The sequence below is a fragment of the Hipposideros armiger genome, unplaced genomic scaffold, assembly GCF_001890085.2.
Source record: "Hipposideros armiger isolate ML-2016 unplaced genomic scaffold, ASM189008v1 scaffold_34, whole genome shotgun sequence".
Lineage (NCBI taxonomy): Eukaryota > Metazoa > Chordata > Mammalia > Chiroptera > Hipposideridae > Hipposideros > Hipposideros armiger.
In genome coordinates this window covers 1,924,748-1,944,219 of record NW_017731384.1, presented here as the reverse complement: position 1 = coordinate 1,944,219, position 19,472 = coordinate 1,924,748, and the positions used below count along the sequence as shown (strand labels likewise).

The 19,472-nt window shown below is 41.4% G+C and overlaps 1 protein-coding gene across 2 annotated transcripts in view; it reads right to left on the bottom strand.

The window, feature by feature from the left end:
• The window catches only part of DCAF7 (DDB1 and CUL4 associated factor 7), a 30,238-nt gene extending 10,776 nt beyond the window's left edge, over positions 1 to 19,462 (bottom strand). For both annotated transcript variants that reach the window (XR_002123434.1, XM_019637783.1), the window contains exons 1-4: positions 19,207 to 19,462; positions 1,921 to 2,079; positions 1,119 to 1,230; positions 666 to 784 (exon numbers count right to left, since the gene is read on the bottom strand). Coding sequence is in view for 1 of the 2 variants with exons in the window: in XM_019637783.1 (XP_019493328.1) it covers positions 666 to 784; positions 1,119 to 1,230; positions 1,921 to 2,079; positions 19,207 to 19,344 (528 nt within the window). In the remaining variant the exon portion in view is untranslated. The remainder of the gene's footprint in view (positions 1 to 665; positions 785 to 1,118; positions 1,231 to 1,920; positions 2,080 to 19,206) is intronic.
• Positions 19,463 to 19,472: the final 10 nt, after the last annotated feature.

The window sequence follows — 19,472 nt, the reverse complement described above, 5'->3', positions numbered from 1 at the left end:
TCCTCCACAACTAGACTGAAGAACAAAAGGACAGCAACTTGTCTGTTCCCCGTCCCCTAATTCCCCAGCGTTGTTCCCATCCCCCAATTTCCCAATTTAAAAAATCTTAAAAAAAAAAAAAATTCACAAATAGCTCCCTGCGGCTTTTGTGATAAACACAGGAGAAATATCACCATCAAGATAAACCACATTCAATTCCAAATAGTTTTAAATTTTAAAAGTATAAGTCTTAAGTGAACAGACTAGAATTTCATAAAACAAGTGTAGAGAAAAACTGATGAATTAAGGTTCGTCTGCCAGAAAATTTCCCTCCGCCCTCCCACCACCCCTCCCCGCCAAAAAGCAAATATATGTATTTCAAGATAAATGTTATTCTAAGATTAATTTTTAATCACATCAGGTCCAAGTTTGTCTGTAAGAGAGTTCATTGTTAAAAAACAGCACAAAAAGAAAAACGACAGACTGTAGAATAAGTTGTTTATATCAGCCCCCCAAAAAGCATTCTTTTGCAACAGTGCTGTTTCCCACTGTTCTGACACATTTTAGACACGATGTCGGCATTGTGATTCCCACACCATTTGCAAAACAGTGAGAGGACAGTTTGACCCACACACTGAAGGCACAGAAAGCAGCTGAGGAAAGCAGAAGAAGAAAAGCATCGTTACCTCTTTGTCATGGGCGATCAGTTGGGTTTTCACATGGCCAGACACAAGGTTCACTCGACCCAGCACCTGCCCTGTCTCCAGCCCCCAGATGGTACAAGTCGTATCAATGCTGGAAGTACCTGGAAACAACCAGTGCAAGTCAGTGGCTGACAGGCGTGAGGTGCCTGTTCAGCCCAGATTACAAGCCACAAACACCTTCTAGTATAGGGAGGGTACCAGCAGAGCCAGAGAGAGTTAAGTGTTCAATCCTTACCCTAGGGCCTTAGACTCTGACTGAAGAGACAAGATATAAACAGATGGGAAGCTCGACTCCATATGAGGAATTAATAGCCACATTCCACATTTAGTCTCTTTCCCACCTTAGGACGCTGGTTAAAAACTGGCCCAGTGTCATATCTGAAAACTGTATCTGTGCTTCCTCACTCTGAAATCCGCACTCCCTCACTCCCTTACCCAAAAGATAAGGATCCACTTCATTCCAGTCAAAGGAGGTCAGAGGAGCACAGAAATCTGAGTTCTTGTTATTGTTTAGCAAACATTCCAGCCTGGTCTCTGTTTCGCCAACCTAAAAGAACAATTTAAAAAAATCAACCAGTCTGCACAAGAAATCTTTAAAGCCCCATTTAGAAAATACCGTAGTAAATATAAGACATGGGGGAAGAACCTTTTTTTCATAAAGAGTAATAAAACCCCGGAGAACTCCCTGAATGCTAATTCTGTCCAAGCTTTCTCCTCGGCCCAGCTAAGTTTTCCAAATTTCTCTAGAGGAGACGTCTTCTCACCTTGCCCAACCCGAAATCTCGGTACCCTGCCTGGTCGGACACTACACCCCCTGGCTATAGGAGATGCCGCTGACAATGAACTCAGCTGAGAGGAGAAGCAAAGCTCCATAATCCACACACGTACTTTACTAGACTCAGCGGCCTGGTATTTTACTTAATTTACTCAAAAATAAACAGAATAAGAAGCCTCAAGTATCCCCACCCCCACAGAAGGTTATATCAGGTTAGCTGAGCCTTGAGTTTCCAGGGCTGACTGTAGCCAGCAGCAGGACTTCAAGGAATCTTGGCTGGGTTCGCTCGGAAATTGGCTGAGCCAAACAAGGTCATTCCAGATATGCTACCATTTGTTTCTCCCGGGCTGCAATGGTACCCACTGCCTCCACCCCCAGTCTGTTCTCCGTGCCTCCACGCTGCTAATAACAGCTGACAGGGAGAAAGCCGTTGGTCTGGCTGCAAATTGAGCACCTGCTTACCCTCCACACTCGGAGATAGTCACCACTTGTTGCCAGTAGATCTGGGTAGACACCTTTTGTGTCAGGAATCCACATGAGCTTTGTGGTGGGGTACGGGTGGTCAAAGGTGTTTCGGCAAATAAACTCCGAACTCTCTTCATCTAAACCAACAAGCTGAACCTGTAACACAACAAAATTGAGCCACATAAGCACGTGTTTTTCTGCAGCAGTGTCAGATACATCAGATCCTTAGTCAGTGACGGGAATCCTGACCCTGTACGGCACTTCACTACGGAGTCAACAACTATTACAAAGAGGGCGTCTAGTCCAACACCTCACTGCTCCGAGGAGGAAACCCAGACTCGAAGGAGTTGAGTTACGGTCAACACTGCAAAGCTAATAAAAGGCAGAAACAAAATCTGAACATAGGTTTTCTGATTCCAACTCCTGCATTCTTGACCCAACATCACAGAACTGCATTATCTGCCCAGCAGGTTACACCTTTACCCACACCCCTGAGGCATCTGACAACTTTTAGTTACTGCACGGACTTGAAGTGCTGTGGGTATTTCGTGCCCAGGGGCCAGGAATATCAAACACCCTGAGCAGTCCCATACAACTGACCCACACCTGCCCCCCACTGGCTAATAACATGTTCACAAATATAGGTGTGTGTGTCAACCCAGCATTCAAGAACCCAAACCACTCTAACTGGCCAAAAACAAACAAACAAAAAAACGGTGCCATTGATGAGAAAGTTCCCTGGTTCTCGCCACTTTTTCTGAGTCAATTTTGGGCCCATACTGACTTCCATTCTTTGCTGTCAAATCAATCTGGCTCAATGGGAAATGCTACTCAGTATACATTTACTTATGAACTTCCACCACCTGGAAGACAGAATGGGAAATTTTTGGTAAAACTTTATAATGAGGATAAGCACTAACCATACAGCAGAAAAACAGAATTTCTTCTACTCTTGTCTTTCCGATGCTGAGTCTTTTTTTAAAAAAAACAATTTTATTTCACTTGAATACAATAAAATTCACTCACTTGAAGTGTACAGTTCAAAGATTTGGAATGTACACATTAGCAAATGTATATACACTGTGTAACGTCCCACAATAATTAAGATATAGAACATTCCCATCACCCCAAAAAGTTCTCTTGGGCTCCTCTGCAGTCAATCTCCTAGCCTTGGCCCCAAGCAATTCCTGATCTATAGTTTTGCCTTTTCTGTAATACTATACATGGAATCATATATTGGGTCATCAGGAAAGTCATGATGCATTTTTGCATTGAAAAACATAGAAAAATATGTCATGATTTTCCCAACGACCCAATAGTACTGAGTCTTTTGTGACTGGCTACTGTCAGCATGATGCTCTAGAGATTCATCCATGTTGTCTCAGTAGGGTCGTTTTTTTATTGCTGAATAATACTGCATTATGTGGAAACACTAAAATTTATCCATTTACCAGTTGATGGACTTTTGGGTTATTTCTAGTTTGGGGCCATTAGAAATATTGCTGCTGTAAACATTTATGTACAAGTTTTTTTCTGGACAAGCTTTCCTTTCTCTTTGATAAACAACTAAGAGAGCAATTGCTGGGTCATATTGTAAATGTGTGTTTAACTTTATAAAAAAACAAAAAAAACAAAACCACCACCAACCTGTTTTCTACGTGGCTTTGTCATTCTGCATTCCCACTAGAAATATGCAGGAGAGTTCCACAGGTTCCACACCCTGGGTATTGCCAGCTTTCCTGTTTAAGTCATTCTAGTAGGCATGTAGTAGCATTTTAATTTGCATATCCCTAGTAACTTATGGCACTGGGCATCTTTTCATGTGCTTATTTGCCATCTGTATTTATTCTCTGGTGAAGTCTGTTCAAATATTTTGCCCTTTTAAAAAAAGACTTTAGATTCACAAACTGGGCAGAAAGTACATATATCTTCTGCCCCCACACATGCACAGCCTTCTCCACTATCAAAATACCTGCACTGAAGTGATATGTTTGTTACACCTGATGAACCCACACTGAGCTATCATCACCCAAAGTCCACAGTTTCGAGTTCAGTCTTTGTGTTGTACAATGTACAGGTTTTGACAAATATACAATGACATGTATTCACCATTATAATACCATACAGAATAGTTTCACTTCATTTCTTACTGGGTTGTTTTCTTATTTATTGAAGTTCTCAGGATTCTTTGTATATTCTGGATACAAGCCCCCGGTTAATATGTTTTTCAAGTATTTTCTCACAGTCTATGGCTGCTCTGTCATTTTCTTTCAAAGTTTTTTTTTTTTAAGATTTTTATTGGGGAATTGGGGGAGGGGAACAGTGTTGGGGAATTGGAGAAGGGGAACAGCCAAGTTATTGTCCTTCAATCTTAGTTGTGGAGGGTCCAGCAAGCTCAGCTCCAAGTCCAGTCGCGCCGCTCAGCTCAAGGTGCTGTGTTCAATTAGCTGCAGGTGGGCGTAGCCACCATCCATGTGGGAGTCAAACCAGCAGCCTCGTTGTTAAGAGCGCACACTCTATCCACTGAGCCATCCAGGCGGCAGCTCATCTCAAGGTGCTGAGTTCAGTCTTAGTTGCAGGCAGGCATAGCCCACCATCTCGAACAGGCAATCTTGTTAGGAGCATGTGCTCTACCAGCTGAGCCATCCTGCCACCTTTTGGCAGCTCAGCTTGGGCGCAGCTCACTGGCCCATGTAGGAATCGAACCGGCGATCCTGTTGCTCAGAGCTCGTACTCTTGAGCAAGTTCTTAACCAACTGAGCCACTTGGCCGGCCCTCAAAGTTTTTTGAAGGACAGAAATTTTATTTTGATGATGTCATTTATCACTTCTTTTTTTTGTCATTAAACTTTGTTTTAATGAGTCTTAAAATTCTGTGACAGATTTTTGGTCACGTTGTTTCCATTAAAAACGATTTATTTTATTTTATTTAAGATTTTATTGGGGAATTGGGGGAGGGAACAGCAATGATAATACCAACATGGGCCAGTGAAGCAACATCCTCCACAACTAAAGAACAAAAAGGACAGCAACTTGTCTGTTCCCCTCCCCCAATTCTCCAATAAAATCTTTAAAAAAAAAAAAAAGACTGGGTGGCAGGTATTGGGGATAATACTCATAATTCCGAGCTTTCTGGGCAGACTTGGTGACCTTGCCAGCTCCAGCTGCCTTCTTGTCCACTGCTTTGATGACACCCATACCAACTGTCACTCTCCTGTCATGAACAGCAAAACAGCCCAGAGGAGGATAGTCAGAGAAGCTCTCAACACACATGGGCTTGCCAGGAACCACATCAATGATGATAGTATCACCAGATTTCAAGAATTTGGGGCCATCTTCCAGCTTTTCCCCAGAACGACAATCAATTTCAGCTCAGCAAATTTGCAAGCAAGGTGAGTTGTGTGACAATCCAGCACAGGTGCATATCTGGCACTGAGCTGTGAAGCCAGCTGCTTCCACTGGAGGGTCATTTTTGCTGTCACCAGCGACACTGACACAATGAACATCCTTGACAGACATATTCTTGACAATGAAGCCCACATTGTCCCCAGGAAGAACTTCACTTAAAGCTGCATCATGCATGTCAACTGACTTTACTTCAGTTGCTGTGTTGACTGGAGCAAAGGTGACCCCCATGCTGGGTTTGAGAACAGCAGTCTCCACTCAGCCCGCAGGGACAGTGCCAATACCACCAATTTTGTAGACATCCTGGAGGGACAGACGCAAGGTCTTGTCAGTTGGATGTGCTGGTGGCAGGATGTAATCCAGAGCTTCAAGCAGCGTGGTTCCACTGGCACTGCCATCTTTACAGGTGACTTTCCATCCCTTGAACCAAGGCATGTTAGCACCTGGCTTCAGTATGTTGTCACCATTCCAGCCAGTAATTGGCACAATGCTACTGTGTCAGGGTTGTAGCCAATTTTCTTAATGTAGGCGCTGCCTTCCTTAACGTTTTCCTCGTATCTCTTCTGGTTGTAAGGCAGCTCAGTGGAACCCATTTTGTTAACAGCAACCACTAGTTATTTCACACCCAGCGTGTAAGCCAGAAGGGCATGCTTATGGGTCTGCTCCTTCCTGGAGACACCTGCTTCACATTCACAACACCAGCAGCAACGATCAGGACAGCACAGTCAGCCTGAGACGTGCCTGTAATCATATTTTTGATAAAGTCTCTGTGTCCTGGGGAATCAATAATACTTGCTGGTCTCTAATTTCCACAGGGATGTATCGATGGTGATACCACACTCATGTTCAGCGTTCAGTTTACTCAAGACCTAGGCATACTGAAGGAGAACTTTCCCATCACAGGAGCCTCCTTCTCAAATTTTTCAATGCTTCTTTTGTCGATCCCACCACATTTGTAGCTCAGATGACCAGTAGCGGTAAACTTGCTGGAATCTACGTGTCCAATGAAGATGATGTTGATATGAGTCTTTTCCTTTCCCATTTTGGCTTAGATTTATCGGTGGTTTTCACGACACCTGCGTTCTAGTGGCAAACCCGTAGTAAAACAGCCTTTTTTTTTCCTTTTATAGCTCATGTTGTTTGTGTTCTAGCTAAGAAACCACTGCCCAACCCCAGGTCACAAATATTTTCTCCTTTGTTTTCTTTTAAATGTTTTGCAGTTTTAGGCTTTACATTTAGGTCTATGATCCACTGTTTCACAGGATAAAAAGTATGAATCAAGGTTCACTTTTTTTCATGTGAATATCTGATTGTCTCAGCATCATTTATTGAAAAGATTACTTTCTCTTTTGAATTATCTTGACCTCTTTGCTGAAAATCAATTGACTATGGATTTGTGCATCTATTTCTGGATTTTCTCTTTTGTCCCATTGATCTAAATATATGCCTATCCATTTACCAGTACCACAGTGTCTTGCTTATATAGCAGCTTTGTGGTGAAGTCCTGAAATCAGATAGTGTGACTTCTCTAACTTTGTTGTTTTTCAAAAAGGTTTTACTACCCTATACATTGGATTTTCTCTGTAAATTTTAGAACCAGCTTTTTAAATTCTACAAAAAGCCTATTGAGATTCTGATTGGAATTGTGACATATCTATAAATCAGTTTGGAAAAACTGCCGTATTAAAAATATTAAGTCTTCCAACCCCTAAACATAGCAATTCTCCACTATTTAGGCTTTCTTTAATTTCTCTCAGCAAAGTTTTGAAGTTTTCAATGTACAAGTCTTGCATTTCTTTCATTACCGTTATTTCTAAGTATTTTTAATGCTATTATAGATGGAACTATTTTGAATTCCATTTCAATTTTTTATTGCTACTATATAAAAATACAATTGATTTTTGTACATTAATCTTGAGTACTGTAACTTTGCTAAATTAGGTATTAGTTTCAGTAGGTTTTTGGAATCTTAAGGGTTTTTCTACGTATATTTATAGATCTTGACATCCATGTCTGACTTCAAATATTTAAATATCTAAATATTCATTTTTATGGTACTACACCCACAGGCTTTCAAAAATCATAGAATGTGTTGGGGGAGACAATGTAAAAGGAGAAAAAACCCACTGCCCTAAAATACAGTAACGCTGCCCTAAGGCAGCAATAAAAGCGGTGTCACAAGGTAATACATGATTAGCTGCTTATTTATAACACAGATGGCAAGTTTAGAGGAACAAGGGATAATTCAAAGTGAGCAAATTAGGAAAAGCGGAGATAGGATCTGACCAGTCTTCAAAGGTGTATGGAAAGGTCCCAGGCAGGCAAAGAAGAAAGCTAAGCCATCCCAGGCAGACCGGACAGAAGGAACGAATGTACTCAGTAAAGCGGCAAACTAAATGATCCTCGCTGGCAGCAAGAAAACCTGTTTGAGAAGAACCATGTGAGAGACAGGGGCAGCTGAGGCTGAGATGTGTCTGAAAGCAAGCTGAGGACGGAGGCAGGCTGTCCCCCTGAAGGTGTCTGAGAAGGGAGCAGTAGGACTATGAGGTCTGATAATGTTGGGCAGGACTGACTGGATCCAGGAAGACGCTGGAGGCGGGGAGCTCAGCCTGGAAACCCACCAGGAAACTGGTGGACAAGGTTAAGGTCCTGTGGTGACTGACAGAATGGCCACAGAGGGATTCTGACTAAATGAATAAAAATTTTTTTTTTAAGATTTTTTTTGGGGGGGGAATTGGGGGGTTGGGAACAGTGCTGGGGAATTGGGGGAAGGGGAACAGACAAGTTGCTGTCGTTTTGTTCTTCAGTCTAGTTGTGGAGGACACTGCTTCACTGGCCCAAGTTGGCACCATCACTACGCTCTTCCTGGGCGAGGCAGATCAGTCACCGGCTTCTGGATGGCTGCTCACGCTGGCTGCTGGCTACATACGGTAGCCCATGGCAATCCAATGCAGCAGGGGCTGCAGCCTACGCAGTCTCCGGCGACTCACGGCAGCCCAGCTCCAGGTCAAGCTGTTGTTCAGCATCTTAGCTGTAGAGGGCAGTGTCACTGGCCCTCATATGTGGGATCCAAACCGGGGCCATCTGGTGTCCCAAGCCAGCTCTTAACCATCGCGCCACTCGGCCGGCCCAAAATGAATAATTCTTAGGGAATTAGAAAGTTGACATCCTGACCTTTGTAGAAAGTAATATGTAAAGATGGAGGATTCCAGATGAACAGGGAAATTTGGCATCAGCCTTGGTGTGGCCGGGGGAGGGAGGGGGAATAAGAGGCTAAATTTTGGGGCTCATTGAGCAGAATAAAGAATAATTCTCTCATATAGATTCTGAGCCAGATATTACACTCATGTATTTATTCAACAAATATTTACTGAGTGGCTACTAGGTGCCAGGCACTGTTCTAAGTGCTGGGGATGCGGCAGCAAGCACAAAAGACAAAATCTCCTCGGTAACCATGCAGATAACACCGTGAGGTTAAACTGTGAGAGAAAATGCTACACTCACTTCTAAAAGTTGGTTTTCAAGTCATCAGATTTCCCCCTAAATCTCAACTTTTGTTCAGATACTCAGACACTTACAATTTAATGATGAAAGAAACTTCTTTGTGAGTATTTATATAATACAGATTAAAGTGGTCAAGTCTCCCATTGTTTTGCTATTATAAACAATACTTTGTACACATGTGCAAATGCTCTTATTGGAGAGATTTCTAGAAGTGTAATTGTTGCACCATACATTTCAAATGTTAATAGATTCTGTCAAATAACTTTCAAAGAGATTGCTTCCATGTATAGTTTCATTAATAGTATACGAGAGTGCCAATTTCCCCATACCTTTGAAAATACTGAAAATAATTAATCTTTTAAATACCTGCTAGTATGAGGGAAAATGGCATTTTACCACCATTTTACTATTGAGACTGAGTATATTTGTTTACTATTTTCATTTCTGTATTAACAATATCTGCTCATATCTGAATGTTTATGATGGATCAACTATAAGTGTGTAATAACATTATATGCTTAATTTTACATGCATTACCTCATTTAATTCTCTCAACATCTCCATGAGGTAGGTACAATTCTTCCCACTTTCAGAAACTACTGAGTAAATGAGAGGTTAAGTGCCTTGCATTTTAAATATAAGCAGTCCCATTCCACAACCCAAGCTCTTCATCATTATGCTTAAACATCAACTTAAAACATTTGCCCAGTTTTCTACTGAGTTGTATATTTTCCTTATTGATTTGTAGGACTCTTACAGGTGACTACTGTGCCTTTGTTACAGATTTCTTGTGGTTACATCAGCCCATAAAATTCCGAGGGTGGTTCCTTTTTGAAAGTAGATCTTTATATTTTCAATTCTTCCATGATTTTAAAATTATTCATTTTGACTCCTTAAGGAAAGTTTGGTACTTTGTTTTCCCTTAAAGCAGATTTTTTACTTTCATTTGGATTTTTTTACTTCAGTCTTAGAAAATTGTTAATAGCACTCTCATTCCTCTCCTGCTACTCCCCATGTCCATCTGTGCCCATAGAAAGGATGAATTTCTGCCCCTGGTCCCCTTGGGGAGAATACTGAGAGTGAGGAGTTGTTCTTCCATGCCCACCCTGAACTAGCTCCAATTGCTAAACTGACTGGCTGAAGCCTGAGTCAGGCACATGGGCATGTCTCACTCATGGGCCTGACCATGACCACTCTGTTAGGCAGGCATAAGAGCTCTCTTGCGCTTGCACACTCACTCTTACAGGGAGAGGCAAATCAGCCTGCTCAGAGTGGGTCTGGCCATCTTTCATTCCAGCTTCTCTGCACCTTCAACTTAGTGAGGGAGGTCAGGTTGGATCTGCCTTTGAATTAAAAGTGGAAAAATAGAAAGTCTCATTTAGGCTTTAAGAACAAATTGTATTTTTCCAACTCAGTTTACCAGGGAGTAGCACCTCATGGAGGCACTTGTTCAGCTATTACTAGAATGGGGATGGATTTCGCCTTTGGCTATTCTTATTTGTATATAACATCCTTGATAAGAAGTCCCAAAGGGGAAAGGGGTGAGTGGTAGACTTTAGACACTAAATTTTACCCTGAACCCCTTACCATTATATTATATCCTCTATCATTTTCTTGCTCAGACTTACAAGTTTTATCTACCCTAATGATCTTCCTATTGAGTTTTAGTCTTTAAATGTACTTTTAGATTGTAAGGGAATTATAAAGTATATGATCATTGTATATAACTAAAATATAGGTATATTTAAAAAAGTTAATGGGCTGGCCGAGTGGCTCAGTTGGTTAAGAGTTGGCTTAAGAGCAAGAGCTCTGAGCAACAGGGCCGCCGGTTCGATTCCCACATGGGCCAGTGACACTGCGCCCAAGCTGAGCTGTCACTGAGATGCCAACAGGTGGTAGGATGGTTCAGCTGGTGTAACAACAAGATTTTCTGTTCGATGGTGGGCTACACCGTCCCGCAACTAAGACTGAACTCGGCACCTTGAGCTGAGCTGCCGCCCGGATGGCTCAGTGAATACAGCGTGCGCTCTTAACAACAAGGCTGCTGGTTCAACTCCCACATGGGATGGTGGCCACACCCACCCGCAATTAAGACTGAACACAGCACCTTGAGCTTAGAGGCCACAGTTGCTGATGGGAAGCCAGATGGCGACTGGTGCCCTCCACAACGAAGACTGAAGAACAACAACTTGGCTGGTCCCCTCCCCCAATTCCCCAATACAATCTTAAAAAAAAAAAGTTAGTAACTCCGATTCCATCCCCAATATATCACATTAATATGGTGTATGTGCTTCTCCAGTTTTCTCTATGCTCAAACGTACTTACACACAAATGTAAGGTTTCCTCTCAACTTTCAGAAAAATGGGGTGCTATATTCAATGCTATAAATCTTATTTTTTAATTAACAAAATAATGGGCATCCTTCAAGTCAGTATGTATTTCCAACTCATTCTTTTAATTAACGCACAATACTTTACGTCCTGTTGTCTTTATTTCTGGAGGCCAAAGTTCCACGAGTGGAATTGTTATATTAGAAGGTATGTGCAGGGCCGGCCGAGTGGCTCAGTTGGTTAAGAGCTCGCTCAAGAGTTTGAGCTCTGAGCAACAGTGGTTCGAGTCCAGCCCGAGCTGAGCAGCCGCNAGCAACAGTGGTTCGAGTCCAGCCCGAGCTGAGCAGCCGCTGAGCTGCCAACAGGTAGCAGGATGGCTCAGCTAAAAAAAAAAAAAAAAAAAAGAAGGTATGTGCATTTTAAATTTTAAGATGCTGATGTACTTTCTAAATAGGCTGTAGCAACTCAACTCACATTCCTACTAGCCTATCATATATAAAGGTGTTCATTTCCCTATACTGTCAGTAACACTAAAGCGGTAACTTAATCTTTATAACTTTGAAAGAAAAAATAACACCGTCAGTTCAATTCTCATTTCCCTTAACTACCTGTGAAGTTGAGCATCTTTTCCTGTTTATTGATCACTTGCATTTCATCTCCAATGAGCTGGCTATTTATATACTCTTAGTCCATTTTATCTATCATACTAAGTAAATTAGCTCCTACTGTCTGTTACGTTTTGAAAATATCTTGCCCTGGCCTATCATTTCTCTTTGTTCACAGCATACCTTTTCATATAGAAATGTTTTATTTGTATTACTGTAATCTGTCAATCTTTTCCCTAGTTCACTCTGGATTTAATGAGCGGCTTAAAGGCTGCTTTCTCCTCTGTTCACCCCCACTGCCCCAGTACAAATTTGCTAGTCAATTTTCTCCTATTATTGTTTGTGGGACTTTTCATTTAGATATTTGATCTGGAATTGATTTTCATATACGATGAAATCTTCCTGCCAGATAATTACGCCATACAGTTTACTGATTTTTTCCCCCCAGTGAATTAAGGTTCCATCTTATCATATACACTTCTATATATATGTATTTAGATCTGCTTTGGAACATTCTATGTTGTTCCACCAACCTCTCTGGCTATAACTATACCAATTCCAGTATGCTTATTCTAATCTGGTAGGGCAAGTGTTCCCCACTGGTTTTCAACACTTTTTTTTTCCATAAAATTTTTTTGTCATCAGTATATATTCAAGACTCTGGAGACAAGGCAGTATTCCAGTTCTGGCCCTGCTTTGACCTATGTCACTTTGGGGCAAGTCACTTAGCATATCTGGGCTTTAGTTCCCTCATCAGCCCATAATTTTTGATATGTAGTATTTTTTCCAATGTGTCGATTTCCCTTAAATTAAAAAAAACTTTTCTTAATACATGGTCAATTTTTATAAACTGAGTTATCTCTTAAAAAGTGCATTTTGTCCCCATATAAGTCTTATATATTCCTAAGTGTATTTTCGGGTATTTACAATAGTACAATCTATAATAGTTGCAGATTTGTAGACATTGCTCTATTACCTTCTGTCATCAAATGTGGCTAGCCTCATTTCTCCTTCCCTCTTCAAGAGGGCTCAATCATTTTGCCTGGGTGTCCAAAAGATTTTCTTCACCCTTAAAATGTAGACACTTTCCTAGGAAATGTTTCAATGACAATTGTTCTGTGTCAATTTTTCATGAGATATAGTTTGAACTCATTAGTTTAAATTTTTATTTGTATAAAAGTCTTCTTTAACTACATATTTAAGTTTTTGTGTTTCATTTCTTTGGTTTTGTACAGGGACATAAACTATACCTAAGTTAGATTGCCTTTATTTTCTGCGTCTATGATTTTCTTTCTAATTATTTATTTCCATTTCATTTCCTCAATCTGTCTTCCCTATCCTTGCTTGTGTTTTCAGCAGTTGGTATTCATTTTTATTCTTTCCATTATGGCTTTTAACTCTGTGATAATTTCTGTTTTCTCCTCCACTATTTTCCTGGGCTCTATTTCCTGATGCTCTATTTTCTCCTGTCACCATGCTTTATTTTACCTGATCTCCTGTATCTCTGCTTAGAGTTCTTTTCTTAAGTCTTTGACTTTATGATGGTAGGAATGGCCACTAATTTTCAACTGAGGTAAAAAACATTTTCCTAGTGCAGGTACTTTACCTGCCGTTTATTTCCCATCCCCCTCGCCCCCTTTCTTATAGTATCTTTCTATAGCTACTGTGCTCGTTCCTTTTGAATGAGGCAAGTTCTTCCTAGATGACATGAAGAAGGTTCTTGTCAGAGAGAGGTCATGGCCATGTTCAAAGTTAGCAGAAATACATGAAGCCTTTACATTTCTCCAGCCAAGAGAGATGAGGAGCTGCCAAACTCACAAGTTAATCTCTCATTCAAGCTGCCTCATCCAATGCTTCTAGAGAAAATGGCATACCTATGTGTCTCCTTGTACAGTTTAGTTCTCCTCTTGCCCAAAGTGTCAAATGGGGTCTGGAGAAGCCCCCTCTGCCAGCCTCTGCATCCTCTTATCACTGTCCCAAACAAAAGGTTGATGTTGCCCATCAAAATCCTATTCTGGAGAACCGTGCTCTTCTGAGTTTGAAACTGCAGTCATAGATACCCTTCCTCACCATCTTCCTATACCCATCTGACCTTCATTGTACTGCCAGCCTTCCTTATTCCTTGTCGGAACATAAGGAAAAATTATCTGACTTTAACCAACTTATTGTTAACATTAGGTTATCCTTCTGTCCCTCTCTCCCAGTCTTCTCTGTCCTCCTGCTGAACTTCTTCTATCTCCCATCTCTAGTGCCTTTCTGTACCTACTGCTTCAAAACACTTGATCCCAACATGTGAAACAAATGGCCCTAAAAAGAAAAGGCTGTGAAGCAAGATCATTTTTACTTATTTTTAAGGTGTTTTATTACTATGCCAGATGTCTCCTAAGGAACAGATATGTAATATAAAACATTTACTCCTAGAAGGCATGACTGTATCTTCACTTCCACTTTTATTACTTTTAGGAATAACAACATAAATTATTGTTCATATTACCCATACCTTATATTTTTTAAAAAATTAAAGGATGCCATGTCTATCTTGCTAGTATAAGCTCCCTGAGGGAGCAAACTGTGTATCCCATTTATTACACACAGTGCTAGTCCCAGAACATGAAGGTAAATACATATGTATATATGTGTACATATGTAATTTTTTAAAAAGTCCCAAAGTTATCCAAATCAATATACCACTCCAGTCAGTGGAACATTTCCCCATAATTGTTAATATAACCAAAATCAGTTAAGGCAAAATTCTGACAGAATAAATCAGTTTTTCCTGGTCTTTTCCATTTGTCCTCCCTTCAAAGCCTGTTCCTGGCTACTGCAGATCAATGTCTGCAGAGAGATCCTGCCTTGTCAAACTTTGACATGAATTCTGACACAGCACCTCTTCAGCTGCTGGCTCAGAGGCTGACCAATCAGCTCTGGCATCACAGCCTCAGGCAGGCCAGACTACCTAGAGAACACAGGTCCATTCCTTTTTCAAATCACAGCATCTCCAGTAAGTCTGTGTGAACCAGGTTAGGGCAAAAAGCAATAAAGCGGCAGCTCTTTTATCCACTTGATCCTATGGAGGAATTAGTCCTATCACTGTCTAGAAAAAAGAAAGGAGGAAATTAAAACCAGAAAAGTTTTATGTTTTAAATTCCCCTGCTGACAGTCTTGCCAAGGACTGATGAAGCACTGCATTTGCAAAATTCTAAATATCTATCAAAAATACTTAAGTGTATTAAAACACTTTCTCTTTATTGCTGCCAACATCACATCTGCTAACAAAGGCTACAGAAGGTGACCAGCCATCATCACTGTGCCTAAAACATATGTGTACACGTTCAATACATATTTGTTTAATTAATGAGCAAATAAATGAGAACCCTAAAGAGCTGCCAAAAACACCGAGATATGAAAAATTATATACCAGAGTCAAAACCATTATACAGCAAAGTAATTCTGCAGTAAAAAAAATCTCAGAGGAATCAAAATCAACACAGGCTGACAAGGAAAGCATTCATCTCATGTGTATTTCAAGTACAAGGTTGTCTTTACCTAGTTTCACTCCAGTATTCTTCAAAAAAGCATCAGGAATGCCTATAGTCTCTTTACACAACCTCAAAAATGTTAAATGCTAACAGATGCTAAATATTAAAGCACAAGTAGTCAGCTAGTTAACATTATGGCAAAATAAACTCCAGTTACCCCGCCAATTCTATTCAAACCCAACCCTGAAACATGCAACTAAGTGGTATAGAAGTCCAGGAACTGCTGCCCATCTTCCCCCACAAAATAGGAAATATCACCTGTCTAATTACCACAGATACTGTCAAAACTCAGGAGAAATATCTGAGTTCTTACATCAGAGTTACTGCGTCTAAGCCTGGTAGAACAAGAGAAAATGGGCTTAAACTAGCACGTTACAGTACTTAGAATCTGACTACAAGAACCTTCCAGAACACAAAATGGGTTTGGTTGAAAGGAATCAAGTGAATTTTTCCCCTTGGGTCTTTAAAAGTCAAAGGAATGAACATAATGACCTTTCAAGGTAACTTTCTCACCCAAGGTCCTGATTCCTCTCTGAAAAATTCAGAAGTCAAATTACCTAGCATCCACACACTTCTTCTTGATTATATTTCAATTACAGGTATGATAATGATGATTAAATAATAGCTAATATTTCTAAGTTGCTTTCTATGTGCCAGGCAGAATTCCTTTACATAAATTAGCTCATTTAATCTTATTACCCTTGTTTTACAGAAGAGGAAACTGAGGCAAAGAGATTAACTTGCACAAGGCCACACAGAACTGGGAAGTGGAAGGCATGAGATCTCAACCTAGGCTTTACGTCAAGGAGGCCATCGGGTAATAGAGCTTTTGTCACGGGATGAAAGGACAACCAATGTTTAGGCACCTATAGATGCAAAAAGATTAGATTCCTGCCACTGGTCAGCAGATGCCAAGGTAATTCCGGGGTAATGTTCTGAGAGTGCCATCTGGACCAATGGTGTCCAAATCACCTGAGCAACTATTAACTCTAGGGGTTGAGCCCAGGAATGTGCAAGTCCTTACACACACACACACACACACACACACACACACACACACACAACCATTGCTCCTACACCAACGCTGCTGTATCTCCCAGCAGAAATCACAAAAAGAAAACATAAAACACAATTACCATGAATGAGACTTTTAATTTCAGTAGTAGTTGATAGAATCTGGTTCTTTACTCTGCAATGATTCTCAAATTTATTCAGATGTTGGAACACCTGGAAGTCAAGTTGTTCTCAAAGTGCTAACAGATTTTAATTCTATCAAACCAGGAATAATTGTACTATTGGAAAACATTATTACATTAATACAAAATTTAAAAAATTATAACAGTGTTTTCCTATAGTCAATGTCTCCATAGTAAAAAAGGCCATTTCTGGGCTTTTCATCAATGTTAATTTGCTACATCCATTTATTTTGTCCTCCAATGGCAATCATAATAGGGGGCAAGCAGGAACCAAAGGTCTGAAAATTCCAACCAATAATTTTTAAATTCTTGCAAATTATGAAATCTGGCACCTCCATGTCAAGGTTTTCCCAAAATTGAGCCTGAGAATCACTGCTGCCCACCAGCTACTAGGCACAGATCCTTTACAGCAGGATTTCTTAACTTGGGGTCTATGAACTTGAATTGGACAATTACATTCATATTTTCACTAACCTCTAACTGAAATTTAGCATTTCCTTCACTTACAAATGGAGGTGGCTACTCCCTGCAGCATAAATACCTGTGACTTTGTCACAAACATAAATCACTGATTTTTTTCATATCACATTACAGTTAAACATCTTGAAATGCTGTTTACCTTTATCACTACTTCAAAAATACAGTAATAATTACACCGGATGGTGTAATGAGTTAATTTAAAAGTATGTACTATTCTATCACCACGTTTTAAAAACTGTTTTTGATAACTGTAGTTCAACACAATTGGTTTCCTTCATAAGCCTATGTATTTTATGCATTTGAAAACACAATTATTAAAAGAAGTCTGCTGGCTTCAGATTGCTAACAGTGTCCAGGGCATGCGCACACATTACAAACCCTGACCTAGATGGGTGGGAGCACAAAAAATAGTTTTAAGGCACTAATCACCTATAACAAATGAGTTAAAACACAGTTAACTGCTTAATCTGTTACCACTGGAATTATTAAGTTTGCATTACACCACTAAGGCCACACTGCCTGTGTGCCTAGTACAAAGGAGCTCTCATATGGCTGCTAAATCAAAGTACTCCAAACTCTGGGGTCAAGTTCCTGCTAGTGAGATTTGACACTAGTACTCCACTACTTCTACCAGCAGCCTAACTTGTGGGGTCAGTCTGTCCTCTCTTAGAAATGTACTTACTACTGCTTACCCAAATTAACCCTGGAAAAATGTGCAAGGGAAAACTCATCTATTTGTGTGAAAAGACTCAAGCCCTTTGAAAGACATATTTCACAGTTTTGATTTTTTCACATGTAGCCTTCAACAATAGTTCTAGTGCTCTTAATTATACTAATGTGATTTCCATATCACAACCATGAATTCCATTCCCAGCTCTGCTGTCCACTATGGCCATAAGGAAGAAAGAGGAATCAAGAGAAAAGAAAATTATGTCTTGCCAGGACTCTGCTTTCTGTGGGCAATAGGGGGACTTCAAGATCAGGTAGGCCTCAATGGACACATTCGTTGGTATTTGTTTGTAAAGTGTGTATGAGTAATGTCTGGGCAGTGAAGAGTCCTTTGCTTTCATCAGTTTCTCAAAGAGGATTTCAAAGAAGACCTAACTCTAAAGAAACAGCTGTGCTCCTGGAGAACTGTAAACAAAGTTACTCTACTCAAATGCTTTTTTACAGAACCTTCACGTGTGAAAAAGAACCTCTTTCCTACAACAAATTGTGGGTCAGAGCTGCCGAGCTTTTTGTCCCAACACTGCCCACAGTTGTATTCCTAAGTCATGGTGTTCACAAGCGCCAAGCACAGGTTACTGGCTCTACACACACTAGCCAGCCAAGGCTTCCAATTGCTCTAATCCCTAACAATCAGAGCGTTTACACTAATACAAAAAAAAGGAAGAGATTAAGAGGTAAAGGACAGAAAATTCTTCTCACTGACGTATTCAACAACTTCCAAAAATTAATGCATGCTGTACTGCCAGCTTGAAAGCATCGCCTTACTACACTGATGCTTCTCAAATTGATGGATAACTTACTAGTCAGGATTATACCTCTATTAGCATGAAAGAAGCCAAGAAAGGTTATGGCAAGTGTCATCTTTCTCAATTCAGAAACCAGATCGCTTTGAAGAGGACGGTTATGAGGCAGCAATGGCAATGCTGGCAGAGGGGCTGGGTATCCAAGAATAGTACCTGGGAGTGGGAGTGGGGGTCTCGCGCAATAAACAGCCAAGAGAAATCGAGTGTAGTCAGGAGTGAACGACCACCAACTGAGACGCCAGCATTTTCCTTCGGTCATCACTCCCTCTTCCCTCCTCCACCCCCAGCTGAAGCAATTCGGCAGGAGGAGAGGGAGATAGAAGTGATAAATGGCGTAGCTTTGGGGTGTAAATTCAGGTGTGAGACCTGTTTGCCGCCACGAAATAGGTGTATGACTCGGGCAAGTCACAACATTGTGTTTCACTTGCCTTACCAGTAAAAATGGGACTAAGGGGCAACTACGCTCCGACTCCACAGGAATACTGCTAGGATTAAATGAAACAAGTGCGAAACCCAGCGAAACCCTCTGCTCAGGACCAGACTTGGAGGAACCGTTCCAGGGCGCTAAAGGCAAGTCCGCAGGAGGGTCCTAAGGTCGGGGCCCCAGGCCGCGAAAGGGGGCTCCCCGGGACCGCTCTTCCCCGCCCCTCACCCCGACCCCCCAGCGGAGTTCCGAGCCCCTGCCCGACCCACCTTGTTGTTGTACTCCTCCACGAAGCTGCCCAGGGCCAGACGAAAGCGCTTGTCGGGCCGCACGCTCCAGTTCATGGCGTAGACGGTCCAGGGCGCTTCATACTTGTAAATCTCCTTCCGTTTGCCGTGAAGGGACATGGTGGCGGCTGCCGGGCCGCACTGCGGGCCGGGTCGGCAGCGGGTGGCAGCGGGCGGGGCGTGAGTCGGGCGGGGAGCCGGGCCTGGGACCCAGGGGTCCGAAGGGAGGCGGGGCGGGGGCGGGCAGG